This window comes from Salmo salar, chromosome 07 (genome assembly GCF_965601325.2).
Source record: "Salmo salar chromosome 07, fSalSal1, whole genome shotgun sequence".
Classification (NCBI taxonomy): Eukaryota; Metazoa; Chordata; class Actinopteri; order Salmoniformes; family Salmonidae; genus Salmo; species Salmo salar.
Window position 1 is genome coordinate 42,623,884 of NC_138297.1, and position 14,129 is coordinate 42,638,012.

The window sequence follows — 14,129 nt, forward strand, 5'->3', positions numbered from 1 at the left end:
CACAGGTCAACTTTTAAATGAAAGGGTAATGTTTTAACGCACCCTAGTGGTGATAGGAATGAACTGAAAATGGCAGCCTTGGTTAAACAGTCCAACTGCTTGTCTATAGCGTCACCCACAGTCTGAAAGGAGAACTGGCTCTTGAAAAGCCAAAACGACACATTGAGTGGCTTATCCATGTTATAAACAGCATCTACACTGTATGTGTATTTAATATTTGCATATTGCTATATGACAAAGGTAAACAACATGAAAGACAACTAACTTCATCATATTTTTTTTTTATCACCAATATTGGCAGACACACAGATATTAAACCAAAACAGAATAATTGATGTTTTAATAACAAACTGGAATTTAATATTTACAAAATGAACTAATATGATGAGTATATTACGTTGTTCCACATTGTACTATTTTCTCTTTATAGGAATCTAAATCAAACATGACGTCGAAAAATAATTATCTAAAGTAGCCGACACTAAATCGTTTTTAATACAAATGTTGATTAGTTCCCACAGTCTAAATAGTTCCCATAGTCTTTAGTGTAAAATACCTCACACTTCATACTTTCCTCCAAAAACACACAATCTCACTGCAAAAAATATATTTTCATGAAAATCCTAAATATGAATTAGTAAACAATCAGGTAACGCAGCCACAGATCTCTACAGAGCCAGTGTCTTTGGTCTGTTTTAGCTATTGAAAAGCTTCTTCCTGCCCTCCATTCCAGACATGGACTCCACATTCTTACGCCAGTCACCCGGGTCCACTTTCTGTGAAGAGAATGGACAGTAACCTTTATTTTACCAGGAAGTTCAATGAAGAAAAACATCTTATTTACAATGACGGCCTGGTTACCATGGTCACATACAGTATGGAGGATCAAACACGACTCAGACACAACAACAAGACCAGTGAACTCTGTATGTTGATCAGTATCATTTCAATCAAACCTTGACCAAATGTGTTGAATTATTTGGACTAAGCACCCATTGTTACCGCATGTTTGTGTAGTAAGTACCAAGAAAATACAGTACCAGCTGAAACTGCGCTGTAAACTATAACATTATCAGAAGCCATTGCATGAGTTTTTAGTCTAAACTCCCCAGTCTTACCTCCTCTTCCTTCTTGTCCTTCTTGACTGTCTTCAGGTTGGACTTAAAGTCTGACTTGGAGCTGAGTTTGGCTTCAGTCAGAGCCCCCAGCATAGCATCGGCGGACTTCTTGACCCTCTTGAGGTTAGGTCGCTTCCCCCCCTTCAGCTCGTTGATCTTTGCATTCAGGTCCGCGAGCTGAGATGTTCATACAGAAAAAAGGTTCACTCTCCTGTACCCTTATCAGCTAAGCATGTTGCCATTTATGGTCTTGGCATTTCAATGAGAATCAAAATGCTTTTATTTGAAAAAGAAAGCATTTTGTGGCACTTTTGGAACTTCTAGAATATTGAAGTCACCAATAGAAGTCAGTATAAAAATAGTTATCTTCAACGAAATACACTTGGAGGCACTTTCATGGATCTCAGGTAACTTCAGGTAACTGTCCCGAGTCTGACAGTGTAAACTCATTTAATTTACATTACAAAAAGCAAACCTCTTTCTCATTCTTGAGTACTTTTGCTTCGATATCGTATCGTGCCTCATCCACTGTGTCACATTTCCTGTGCAGTTCCTTACAGAGCTCCTGTGAAGAAAAAAGACTCAGTCATCTATAAGCCACCAAGGACTGTCGAAGATATACTGTGGGAGGATGCATCAAACAAACTACAAAAGCCACCTCTTTAAAATTCCATTCACTCATCAATGAGACAGGTAGAAGGGCGCTACAATTTTTATTTATTTTGACATGTCTAAACAAAAAAGGAGATGCTGTTCTTTACCAACAGCGCCAGGGAATAGATCCTGACAACGTAAGTTTGGATGGCTACTATCTGAGCCCCAAATAGCACCTTATTCCCTACTACCTCTGACCAGAGCCAGAGATGGGCAAATATACTATCTTGTTACAATTAAAAAATACTCTAAAGACCAATGTATCAAAATAAAAGAGCAAATACTTCTGCAAAGTATTGTATTTCATCAAAATACAGTTATTTTAGGTATTTTCAAAATACATTTGCAAGTACACGCCTTCACTACAACAACATTCTGGTAATGGTAACAAAACAAATATTTTACTTGCTATGATTGTGATATTTGGGCCGACCAACCACTGCTCCCACACATTGGCTAACTGGGCTACCTGCATTGTGTCCCGCCACCCAGCACCGGCCAACCCCTCTTTTACGCTACTGCTACTCTCTGTTCATCATATATGCATAGTCACTTTAACCATATCTACATGTACATACTACCTCAATCAGCCTGACTAACCGGTGTCTGTATGTAGCCTCGCTACTTTTATAGCCTCACTACTGTATATAGCCTGTCTTTTTACTGTTGTTTGATTTCTTTACTTACCTATTGTTCACCTAATACCTTTTTTGCACGATTGGTTAGAGCCTGTAAGTAAGCATTTCACTGTAAGGTCTACACCTGTTGTGTTCGGCGCACGTGACAAATAAACTTTGATTTGATTTGAGATTTGGTTGTTTATCTACCTTAGTTGAATGCACTGACTATAAGTTACTCTGGAGAAGAGTGTCTGCTAAATGAGCAAAATGTAAATGTTTATGTAAAAAGAAACAATTGCAAAGCACACTGGGTATTCGTTTTGGCCTTGTTTCGTGGGGAGGAGCTCATTAGAATAATTCCCTGCAAGTGTTCATTTTTATATTTACATATTGGTCATTTACCAGACACTTTTATCACACCGTAATACCATCAGACTTCTGGTACCAATGCAGGGTAAAAGGGGGCCAACAAATTGTGAACCACTATAAAAAAAATGGTATAGAAAAGTATTTTGTATTTTACAAAATAAAAATACAGATCTCAAAAATATTGTATCTTGTTACAAAATACATTGAATTGTAGTTCAGGCCAGTGAAATACAAATTGAAATACATATTTCAAAAACATGTAACTGCTTATCTGTGTCCAGAGCCATATACACCCTGGACAATAGAAGTGCACTATATAGGTACTTGAACGTTGGGCCTTTGCGTTATGTAAGTGTACCTGAAGCTCTTGCACAGATAGGCCGGAGAGTTTCAGCGGTGGTACTCTCTCGTTCAAGGTGCTCTCCCTCTCTGTCACCTTGTTGCTTTGCTCCTGAAACAGCAAGACCCCAGCTTTCTTCAGTAGTTTTTGCTGTAAGGAAACATGACTGAACAACTTAATGATAACACAGTACAATTCATAGTTTAAATGATGTACAAAATAGTCTGTTTCAAGTGCTTTTGAACTTGTATTTACAGTGAGGGAAAAAAGTATTTGATCCCCTGCTGATTTTGTACGTTTACCCACTGACAAAGAAATGATCAGTCTATAATTTTAATGGTAGGTTTATTTGAACAGTGAGAGACAGAATAACAAAAAAATCCAGACAAACGCATGTCAAAAAATTTTATAAATTGATTTGCATTTTAATGGAGGGGAATAAGTATTTGACCCCCTCTCAATCAGAAAGATTTCTGTCTCCCAGGTGTCTTTTATACAGGTAACGAGCTGAGATTAGGAGCACAGTCTTAAAGGGAGTGCTCCTAATCTCAGTTTGTTACCTGTATAAAAGACACCTGTCCACAGAAGCAATCAATCAATCAGATTCCAAACTCTCCACCATGGCCAAGACCAAAGAGCTCTTCAAGGATGTCAGGGACAAGATTGTAGACCTACACAAGGCTGGAATGGGCTGCAAGACCATCGCCAAGCAGCTTGGTGAGAAGGTGACAACAGTTGGTGCGATTATTCGCAAAGGGAAGAAACACAAAATAACTGTCAATCTCCCTCGGCCTGGGGCTCCATGCAAGATCTCACCTTGTGGAGTTGCAATGATCATGAGAACGGTGAGGAATCAGCCCAGAACTACAGGGGAGGATCTTGTCAATGATCTCAAGGCAGCTGTAGCTCAGTTGGTAGAGCATGGTGTTTGCAATGCCAGGGTTGTGGGTTTGATTCCCACGGGGGGCCAGCACAGAGAAAAAATATATATATATAAAAAAAATGTATGAAATGTATGCATTCACTACTGTAAGTCGCTCTGGATAAGAGCGTCTGCTAAATGACTATAATGTAATGTAAGCTGGGACCATAGTCACCACGAAAACAATTGGTAACACACTATGCTGTGAAGGACTGAAATCCTGCAGCACCTGCAAGGTCCCCCTGCTCAAGAAAGCACATATACATGCCTGTCTGAAGTTTGCCAATGAACATCTGAATGATTCAGAGGACAACTGGGTGAAAGTGTTGTGGTCGGATGAGACCAAAATGGAGCTCTTTGGCATCAACTCAACTCGCCGTGTTTGGAGGAGGAAGAATGCTGCCTATGACCCCAAGAACACCATCCCCACCGTCAAACATGGAGGTGGAAACATTATGCTTTGGGGGTGTTTTTCTGCTAAGGGGACAGGACAACTTCACCGCATAAAAGAGACAATGGACGGGGCCATGTACCGTCAAATCTTGTGTGAGAACCTCCTTCCCTCAGCCAGGGCATTGAAAATGGGTCGTTGATGGGTATTCCAACATGACAATGACCCAAAACACATGGCCAAGGCAACAAAGGAGTGGCTCAAGAAGACGCACATTAAGGTCCTGGAGTGGCCAGTCTCCAGACCTTAATCCCATAGAAAATCTGTGGAGGGAGCTGAAAGTTCGATTTGCCAAACGTCAGCCTCGAAACCTTAATGACTTGGAGAAGATCTGCAAAGAGGAGTGGGACAAAATCCCTCCTGAGATGTGTGCAAACCTGGTGGCCAACTACAAGAAACGTCTGACCTCTGTGATTGCGAACAAGGGTTTTGCCACCAAGTACTAAGTCATGTTTTGCAGAGGGGTCAAATACTTATTTCCCTCATTAAAATGCAAATCATTTTATAACATTTTTGACATGCGTTTTTCAGGATTTTTTTGTTGTTATTCTGTCTCTCGCTGTTCAAATAAACCTACCATTAAAATTATAGACTGATCATTTCTTTGTCAGTGGGCAAACGTACAAAATCAGCAGGGGATCAAATACTTTTTTCCCTCACTGTATTATTGCAATCAGTTTTGGCGAACATGATTTTCTAGGCACTTGTATGTTGTTGTTGTTGTGTGTGTACAGATGTAGGATCTTAATTTGATCATTCTTTGGTGCTGAGAATTTTTTGTGATTTACTTAAATTCATTGAAAACCCACTCTAGCGCAAAGTTATATTAACCTCTTACATCTAGACGTTCCGCTAGCGGAACACCTGCTCCAATATCCAATGATAGGGCGTGGCGCGAATTACAAATTCCTCAAAAATCCAAAAACTTCAATTTTTCAAACATATGACTATTTTACACCATTTTAAAGACAAGACTCTCCTTTATCTATCCATACTGTCCGATTTCAAAAAGGCTTTACAGCGAAAGCAAAACATTAGATTATGTCAGCAGAGTACCCAGCCAGAAATAATCAGACACCCATTTTTCAAGCTAGCATATAATGTCACAAAAAACAAAACCACAGCTAAATGCCGCACTAACCTTTGATGATCTTCATCAGATGACAACCCTAGGACATTATGTTATACAATACATGCATGTTTTGTTCAATCAAGTTCATATTTATATCAAAAACCAGCTTTTTACATTAGCATGTGACGTTCAGAACTAGCATTCCCACCGAACACTTCCGGTGAATTTACTAAATTACTCACGATAAACGTTCACAAAAAACATAACAATTATTTTAAGAATTATAGATACAGAACTCCTTTATGCAATCGAGGTGTCCGATTTTATAATAGCTTTCGGTGAAAGCACATTTTGCAATATTCTGAGTAGATAGCCCAGCCATCACGGCTAGCTAATTTGACACCCACCAAGTTTGACCCTCACCAAACTCAGATTTACTATAAGAAAAATTGGATTACCTTTGTTGTTCTTCGTCAGAATGCACTCCCAGGACTTCTACTTCAATAACAAATGTTGGTTTGTTTCAAAATAATCCATAGTAATATCCAAATAGCGGCGTTTTGTTCGTGCGTTCAAGACACTATCCAAGGGTAACGAAGGGTTACGCGCCCGACGCGTTTCGTGACAAAAAAATTCTAAATATTCCATTACCGTACTTCGAAGCATGTCAACCGCTGTTTAAAATCAATTTTTATGCTATTTTTCTCGTAAAAAAAGCGATAATATTCTGACCGGGAGTCGTTATTTTCGTTCAAAGACGAAAGAATAAAAACATGGGGTCGGCTCGTGCACGCGCCTCAGTCTCATTGTACTCAGATCGACCACTATAAAAATGCGCTAATGTTTTTCAGCCAGGGGCTGCAAAGACATCATTCAGCTTTTTCCTGCCTTCTGAGAGCCTATGGGAGCCGTAGGAAGTGTCACGTTACAGCAGAGATCCTCAGTTTTCAATAAAGAGAGTCAAGAAGCCCAAGGAATGGTCAGAGAGGGCACTTCCTGTACAGAATCTTCTCAGGTTTTGGCCTGCCAAATGAGTTCTGTTATACTCACAGACACCATTCAAACAGTTTTAGAAACTTTGGAGTCTTTTCTATCCAAAGCTAATAATTATATGCATATTCTAGTTTCTGGGCAGGAGTAATAATCAGATTAAATCGGGTACGTTTTTTATCCGGCCGTGAAAATACTGCCCCCTATCCATAACAGGGTAACAGTATTGCACTTTTCATCTAGCTTACTTTTGGCAAGGTAATAGCCTAACCACCTATCAAGCAACATTATGGACTAAAGCAGGGGTGTCAAACTCATTGTGCGTGGGGCCCGCATTCAGTCTTCAATGAGGTCCGGGGCGGCCGCACTGAAAACGTTATATTTTCTCACCGTCAAAATGTGCAAAAGAATTGTCCTCTACCCATAGTTTTTTTATTGGATTTGCAACATTAACAATGTCTACAATGTATTTTGGATCAATTTGATGTTATTTTGATGGACAAAAAATGAGCTTTTCTTTCAAAAACAAGGACATTTCCAAGTGACCCCAAACATTTGAACGGTAGCGTATATTTTTTGGTACTCAAACCGCTCGCAGGCCAGTTTGGACAGCCTTGTGGGCCAGATCCAGATTGTTTGCTGTGACAATATACTGTAGGTCAAATTAAGATCCTACATCTGAACATGTGTACTAGTCACATGCAGCCTGCTAAACATACATATGCTATCAGTACTATGAATATATTTTCTTGTTCACTTCCATACAGAAAGAAACTCCCACCAGACCGACCTACCTTCAGCAGTAACCTTCGGGTTGCTGAGTACTTTGTCTTTTTCTGAAAGAGAGAGATGAGACATACCAGGTATATTATAGGCTCATTACAGTCACTAATCATGTTAGCACATCTTCATATGAAGGTAGGCTTATTCATTACAGTCACTGATGATGTTAGCCTATAGTCATATGTGGTCTCTATTACAGCGGAGCTACAGAGCATACAACCTCCTGTCTCTATTGATTAGGATGAGCTGTGGTTCCTAATGTAATATAATGTAATGCTCTGCCACCAAATCACCAGACTTCATTGAAGCACAGTCTTAGAGAGAGCAATGGGCTCATTTCTACTGTGTATGTGGCTCTGTATTGATACCAAATTAATCCTTCCGTGTTGATACTGCCACGGTGGTCTTGGGATCATTTGGATGATTATCAGTTAGCCTGAGACAAATGGCCTTGCGACACGACAATTACTCAGTAATTGCTGATAGATTATAATGTCTAACATGTTAAGTCCCACAAGCTGTTGCCAAGATGTCAGTGTGGCTATTCAAAGCATGACATGCTACCTGCCTGCATAGCATATGTATACAGTACCAAAATGACCATTACAAAGGTTTGATTGTGCAAAACAAAGCAAAGTAATGGACAAAAGGGCATTTTTAAGATATGAGGTACAACAAAGGGTATGAGGGGGGGAAAATATGTCCAAAACTGACTTACCGGTCTGTTTCAACATATTGCAAACCAAACAAACAAACAAACAAATCGAAAGAAAGCGTTATTTTCTGTCCCATATTGACAACATTGCCATAGTTTGGTGATTGATTGAAAGACACAGAGTGTGACAGTTACAGACTCACCCCTCAGACATGGCTGTTCTGGTTTATGAGTACTGCTGGGGAGCCAACATAGTTGTGATCAGAGCTTTATTGGCAGAACATTCCCAACACTAGACATCATATGGAAAGTATCAGAGATGTAAGAGTCAATGTGTCATACTAGGAACAATTATCACTTATGAAAATAATGTAATAGGTTACATCACACATGTATTAGACTTGTGATTAGTATGGGCTACAGTAAAAAAAAAAAAAAACAGAAATCACTCGTATCATAGAAGTTATTGGAAAAAACAGTTGTGATTATCTGGGTGATAATCAAGGTCCCCCACAAGGTCCTCATGTCCTGACTTGGATAAAAGAGGCTGACCTTGGCTCTCTTATTACCCAGAGAACAGGGGTTCGCTGTCAAGGTTAACAGGGTCCTTGGATGGAATTGTCTGATGATAGAAAACGATGAAGGAGAAAAAGGTTTAAATACTCAAGATCCTTTTTTATTTCTCCTTACATTTTCTCAGCTTTTCTCCTCTCCCCTCAAGTGTGTGGTGCTATACCCTTGAGCCATTATCACCTTTGGTGATAGCATGAGCTACTGTGCAAGGGGAAATTTTGACCGACCAAGGGCATTGTTGCAGTATATGCTGCATCAGGCCACCAAATAACTGAGGTCCATTGAGTAAAAAGGCTGTCTGCTTTAATGTCACCATTGTGACATTACAAGGAAAGATCAAACTTGTGACCTTTCCGGTGGCATGCTGTTCTACTGGTAGAGAAGCCTTATTAGCCCCCAGTGTTAAAATAAACCCTCTGGGCTCCTTACACTAAAGTAGACACACGCGTGTGAACGGACCCAGGCTTACACACACACGCACGCACACACATCTCAGGTTGCCCGCTCCTGCCACTGAGTAACGGTGGGAGGGGACTCAAAATCAATGCCCCATTTTACAACCAAGCAGGTCAAACACCATTAAAGTACAATTTTATAACAAGAATTACTCATTGTAAATATGAGCAAAGATATGAAGTGTGAGTGCTTAAGCATTAACACACTAGCCCCAATGTGGTAAACACAAACCATACACACTGCTGGCAACTGCTGGCAACTACTGACACTTAATCTATTTGTATCGTTAATTTACAGGAACTAATCCCTGAAAAGCGAACACATTTCCTATTTGAACAATGTCAAGCCAATTCTACTTTATATTGGCAGATTGCTATCGACAACGGTCTTAACCAAAAATTAAATAGTATACTTGAAACATTCAAAAGACCCATCTGCTTTAATTGCTCTCACATATTTCTCCGAATATTATTTGCTTTCATAGACTGAGCCGAGACGATCGGATAACTTACCTTTAAAAGAGAAGCCAATCAGAGAGTGAACGTGTAGCAGTGATGTGGTGCAGGAAAAAGCGGTTTATGATTTTGAATGATTGATTTATGGCTTCTGCTGCCTCATGTGAATGGCTCTCTAAAATAGGGCCCCTTAATACGCCTCCCTAACACACATTGGCTACATTATGATCATCGTGTGTGTGTGTGTGTGTGTGTGTGTGTGTGTGTGTGTGTGTGTGTGTGTGTGTGTGTGTGTGTGTGTGTGTGTGTGTGTGTGTGTGTGTGTGTGTGTGTGTGTGTGTGTGTGCGTGCGTGTGCGTGTGTGTGTGTGTGTGGACCCTGCCCTTCCCTGTCCTCAACCCTTGAATCACTGCCCTGATATAGACATAAAGGGGCACAATGGCACTTTACTTTGATATGTAGAAGAGTTATATGAGGATGGCTCATAATAATGTCTGGAACAAAGTTTTAATGAGGATTGTACTATACTATAGTTTTTACTGTAGTGTTACTCAGGACTGTACAATATTGTAGTATTTACTTTTAATTGTATTATGTTTTACATAGAAGTGGAGGCTTTCTCCTTCAGGAAAGTCACTGGAGTAATACAAAAATAAAATGTAAGCTTTTAAACATTGTACGCATTCACATGTGGGCTCCTGAGTGACACAGCGGTCTAAGGCACTGCATCTCAGTGAAAGAGATGTCACTACAGTCCCTGGTTTGAATCCAGGCTGTATCACATTTGGCCGTGATTGGGAGTCCCATAGGGCGGTGCACAATTGTCCCAGTGTCGTTCGGGTTTGGCCGGGGTAGGCCGTCATTGTAAATGAGAATTTGTTTTAACTGACTTGCCTAGTTAATAAAGATTACACACACATTACAATGCTTTGGGTGGAATGTAGTGACGGAAGTCTATCAGAATAGTTGGGGGCGTGGCTTTGTTATTGTTCTTTTAGGCAACCCGTGAGAGTGAATTTCATCCTATGCAATCTGTTCTGTTCTATTTTTTCAAATTTTGATGATTGAATGTTCTTTACCAGCACTGAATCTTAAATGATATTGGCGTCTAATCGATGTACAGTTGAAGTCGGAAGTTAACATACACCTTAGCCAAATACATTTAAACTCAGTTTTTCACAATTCCTGAAATTTTATCCTAGTAAAAATTCCCTGTCTTAGGTCAGTTAGGATCAGTACTTTATTTTAAGAACGTGAAATGTCAAAATAATAGTAGAGAGAATGATTTATTTGAGCTTTTATTTCTTTCATCACATTCCCAGTGGGTCAGAAGTTTACATACACTCAATTAGTATTTGGTAGCATTGCCTTTAAATTGTTTAACTTGGATCAAACGTTTTGGGTAGCCTTCCACAAGCTTCCCACAATAAGTTGGGTGAATTTTGGCCCATTCCTCCTGACAGAGCTGGTGTAGCTGAGTGAGGTTTATAGGTCTCCTTGCTCGCACACGCCTTTTCAGTTCTGCCAACAAATTTTCTATAGGCCTTTGTGATGGCCACTCCAATACCTTGCCTTTGTTGTCCTTAAGCCATTTTGCCACAACTTTGGAAGTATGCTTGGGGTCATTGTCCATTTGGAAGACCCATTTGTGACCAAGCTTTAACTTTTGACTGATGTCTTAAGATGTTGCTTCAATATATCCACATAATTTCCATCCTCATGATGCCATCTATTTTGTGAAGTGCACCAGTCCCTCCTGCAGCAAAGCACCCCCACAACATGATGCTGTCACCCCCATGCTTCACGGTTGGGATAGTGTTCTTCGGCTTGCAAGCCTCCCCTTTTTCCTCCAAACATAATGATGGTCATTATTGCCATCAGACCAGAGTGTGCTCCAGTATTTAAGGTGCGGTTCAACCTGGTCTGCCACATGCCCTTTGTTTCATCAGACCAGAGGACATTCCTCCAAAAAGTACAATCTTTGTCCCCATGTGCAGTTGCAAACCGTAGTCTGGCTTTTTTATGGCAGCTTTGGAGCAGTTCTTCCTTGCTGAGCGGCCTTTCGGGTTATGTCGATATAGGACTCATTTTACTGTGGATATAGATACTTTTGTACCTGTTTCCTCCAGCATCTTCACAAGGTCCTTTGCTGTTGTTCTGGGATTGATTTACACTTTTCGCACCAAAGTGTGTTCATCTCTAGGAGACAGACGAACATGGTACCTTCAGGCATTTGGAAATTGCTCCCAAGGATGAGCCACACTTGTGGAGGTCTACAATTTTTTCTGAGGTCTTGGCTGATTTCTTTTGATTTTCCCATGATGTCAAGCAAAGAGGAACTGAGTTTGAAGGTAGGCCTTGAAATACATCCACATGTACACCTTCAATTGACTCAAATTATGTCAATTAGCCTATCAGAAGCTTCTAAAACCATGACATCATTTTCTGGAATTTTCCAAGCTGTTTAAAGGCACAGTCAATTTAGCGTATGTAAACTTCTGACCCACTGGAATTGTGACACAGTGAATTATAAGTGAAATAATCTGTCTGTAAACAATTATTGGAAAAATTACTTGTGTCATGCACAAAGTAGATGTCCCAACCGACTTGCCAAAACTATAGTTTGTTAACAAGAAATTTGTGGAGTGGTTGAAAAACGAGTTTTAATGACTCCAACCTAAGTGTATGTAAACTTCCGACTTCAACTGTGTGTACTGTGATACTAAAGCCATCCATTGATGAGATCACCATTTGGTTACTGTATTGTAACCAGCTAATGTGAAAGTTTTATGTGAAGAAAGTGTTTATGAGTCATTATTTTATGTTATGGAACCAACTTAATATCTTGATTAAGGGAATTGATTGATAAGTCATTCCAAAGTGAAAAATCTACTTGGTGCAACATGGAAACATATTTGTTGTATATACAGTATAATTTAGTTTGAATTTATGTTATTTACTACGTTTAACCAAAGAAGAAAAGTAGGTTGAGTGTTGAAAGAACATGATTTTTTCAATTGATCAAATCTCAATTATTTTTTACAATGTGTATAATACTCCCAAGACCAGTTTCAAAGACAACAAAGCCTTATGATGTTCTCATGGTCAGGTGCGGCAGCTATAAAAGCACATAATTGTTTAACTGAGCATTTTATGGGGCTGTCTGACACTATGATTCAGTGGAGCCATGCAGCCAGAGGCTCTGGCTTGTAAATGAGAACACATTGAGCTCAGTAGCGCAGGCCTAATTACAGGTAGATATTACTCTGGGTAATGTAATGGCCAACTGCGCCACTTACTTCAGTGTAGTGTAGTCTTGGGCCTGGTGGTAGGAAGGATGGTACTCTCTAGGTAACTACTGTATCTCTCTATTTAGAGATCTGAGTCAAGTTAGCGGCGTCCAGCACACGTGAGAAAATCAGAGGGTGCAGGGACAGGCCGTTTCTTGGCGTATGACACAGAGAAATGTGTGGTGTGATATACACACCCACACATCCACACAGGTATGCAGACACGCACATTAACAAGCACTCCCACCCACACACACATCGGGCACTATCCACACACACACAATGCCCACTGTTCCATGCTCTAAAATAGCTGGGGTTGATGTCACTGCTGCATAGTGATGCACACACAGTAACTCGATATGTCTCATGGTGCTGTTTTCCATGAGACTGAGTAAGCGTTCCAAATATCCCCCTATTCCCTACATGGTACACTACTTTTGACCAGGGCCCATAAGGCTCTCGTCCAACGTTTTGCACTATGTTGGGAATAGAGTGCCATTTGGGATGAAGTCTAAATGTGCTCCAGTATTTAAGGTGCTGTTCAACCTGGTCTGCCACATGCCCTTTGTCACACATCTAATTTTAGAGGTTAAACCGTCATAAACAGATAGCAAAACACTTGGGTCTTAGGGCCTTAAACTTGAAGAAGGCAGGTGGGCAGGCAGGCATTATTAATTAATAATCCATTCAGCAAGGATTCAGAGAGATTTGAGGTGCCGTCACGTGCGCTTAGTGCCACAGTGGAGACCTCAACACTATTTTCAATGCGCTCTATGTGTGTGACTGTCACAATGATCTCCCTGCTGCATTTGTCGATTGAGAGAATGCTTGTCATTATACGGGATAACTCGCCTATTATGCCGTTTTCAAAACAACTGGGAACTCGGAAATATTCAACTTCAGTGCGTTCAAGACAACTGGGAACTCTGGGGAAAAAAGGAGCTGGGATGAGAAAAATATATTTTTAAACGGTCCTCCAACTCGGAATTCCAAGTCCGAAACTCGATCCTCTTTCTAGAGCTCCGACTTTCCAACCTGAAGATCGCCGATGTCATGTTTTGACCTAGTTTTTTTTTCTCTTGAGTTCCCAGTTGTCTTGAACGCACCATTAACCGTGAGGACAATACGACAATATGAGTCCTCAGGAAGGAACTGATGCACACTGAGATTGTTGCATCATTTCTAGAGCAGGGGTGTCAAACTCATTCCATTAACCTGTTGGGGCTACAGGTTAGCAATGAACCCCGAGCCGGGATTGCTAACAAGGCTGGAAATTCAAAACATCAAAAATCTAATAATTTCAATTTCTCAAACAATCAACTATTTTACACAATTTAAATGATAAACATCTCCTTAATCTAACCACATTGTTCGATTTTCA

General features: G+C 40.2%; 1 protein-coding gene and 1 long non-coding RNA gene across 2 annotated transcripts; both read right to left on the reverse strand.

Annotated features, from left to right (window-relative positions):
- Nucleotides 1-265: 265 nt before the first annotated feature.
- On the reverse strand, nt 266-7,923 carry LOC106609223 (troponin I, slow skeletal muscle). Its single transcript, XM_082977214.1, has 6 exons — nt 7,912-7,923; nt 7,331-7,372; nt 3,120-3,251; nt 1,594-1,683; nt 1,119-1,295; nt 266-776 (listed from the first exon to the last, which is right to left on the reverse strand). Exons 1-6 carry the CDS (start codon nt 7,921-7,923, stop codon nt 696-698), a joined length of 534 nt encoding a protein of 177 aa, XP_082833340.1. The 3' UTR covers nt 266-695.
- A 254-nt stretch (nt 7,924-8,177) lies between these two features.
- LOC145880031 (uncharacterized) lies at nt 8,178-9,613 on the reverse strand. The gene is made up of 3 exons (XR_014392919.1): nt 9,516-9,613; nt 8,527-8,596; nt 8,178-8,212 (listed from the first exon to the last, which is right to left on the reverse strand). It is a non-coding gene; the product is annotated as an uncharacterized LOC145880031 (long non-coding RNA).
- Between the last annotated feature and the right edge of the window lie 4,516 nt (nt 9,614-14,129).